This window comes from Corvus brachyrhynchos, unplaced genomic scaffold, assembly GCF_000691975.1.
Source record: "Corvus brachyrhynchos isolate BGI_N302 unplaced genomic scaffold, ASM69197v1 scaffold69, whole genome shotgun sequence".
In the NCBI taxonomy this organism is placed as follows: domain Eukaryota; kingdom Metazoa; phylum Chordata; class Aves; order Passeriformes; family Corvidae; genus Corvus; species Corvus brachyrhynchos.
Window position 1 is genome coordinate 4,519,260 of NW_008240228.1, and position 444 is coordinate 4,519,703.

Here is a 444-nt window from a genome sequence, read left to right on the forward strand (position 1 = left end):
TGATGAAGATATTTTCTCTGGAGTCTCCTTCCTCTCTAACCCGTCTCTCCCGATGTGAACCGAGCGACTCACAAGCCACCGAAGCCACCAACCCACCATGTCGCGCCGCAAGCAAGGCAAACCCCAGCACTTAAGCAAACGGGAATTTTCACGTAAGTAACCCGGAGAGCAATTTATTTAATTTCCCCTTCACGGATTTAATTTTTAATTCGAGCGAGAGCAGGGAAAAAAAAAAAATTTAAAAGTGAGAGCGAGTGAGCGAGTCGGGGAAAAAATTAACTCAGCGCCGGTTCGGGATTCTCAGCATTCCGGTTAATTTCTCCCTCTCTAATTTAATCACCTTGATGACTTTTCTTCTCTTTCTGCCCGTGCCCCTCGCCCGCCGGCGCGCACTCCGCTGCCCCACTCCGCGCTCGCCTCTCGCCTCCCGCTCTCCGCGCTGTT

At 51.4% G+C, this 444-nt stretch overlaps 1 protein-coding gene and 1 long non-coding RNA gene across 3 annotated transcripts in view; one reads left to right on the forward strand and one right to left on the reverse strand.

Annotated features, from left to right (window-relative positions):
• Positions 1-444, forward strand: part of BCL11A (B-cell CLL/lymphoma 11A) — a 128,950-nt gene that overhangs the window by 52,082 nt on the left and 76,424 nt on the right. Inside the window, exon 1 of one of the 2 annotated variants that reach the window (XM_008642026.2) lies at positions 1-152. The exons of the other annotated variant lie outside the window; for it this stretch is intronic. Coding sequence (XP_008640248.1) covers positions 98-152 — 55 coding nt within the window. The 5' untranslated portion in view covers positions 1-97. The remainder of the gene's footprint in view (positions 153-444) is intronic. 2 annotated transcript variants of the gene reach the window in all.
• The window catches only part of LOC108449373, a 20,898-nt gene that overhangs the window by 17,861 nt on the left and 2,593 nt on the right, over positions 1-444 (reverse strand). The window lies entirely within an intron of this gene.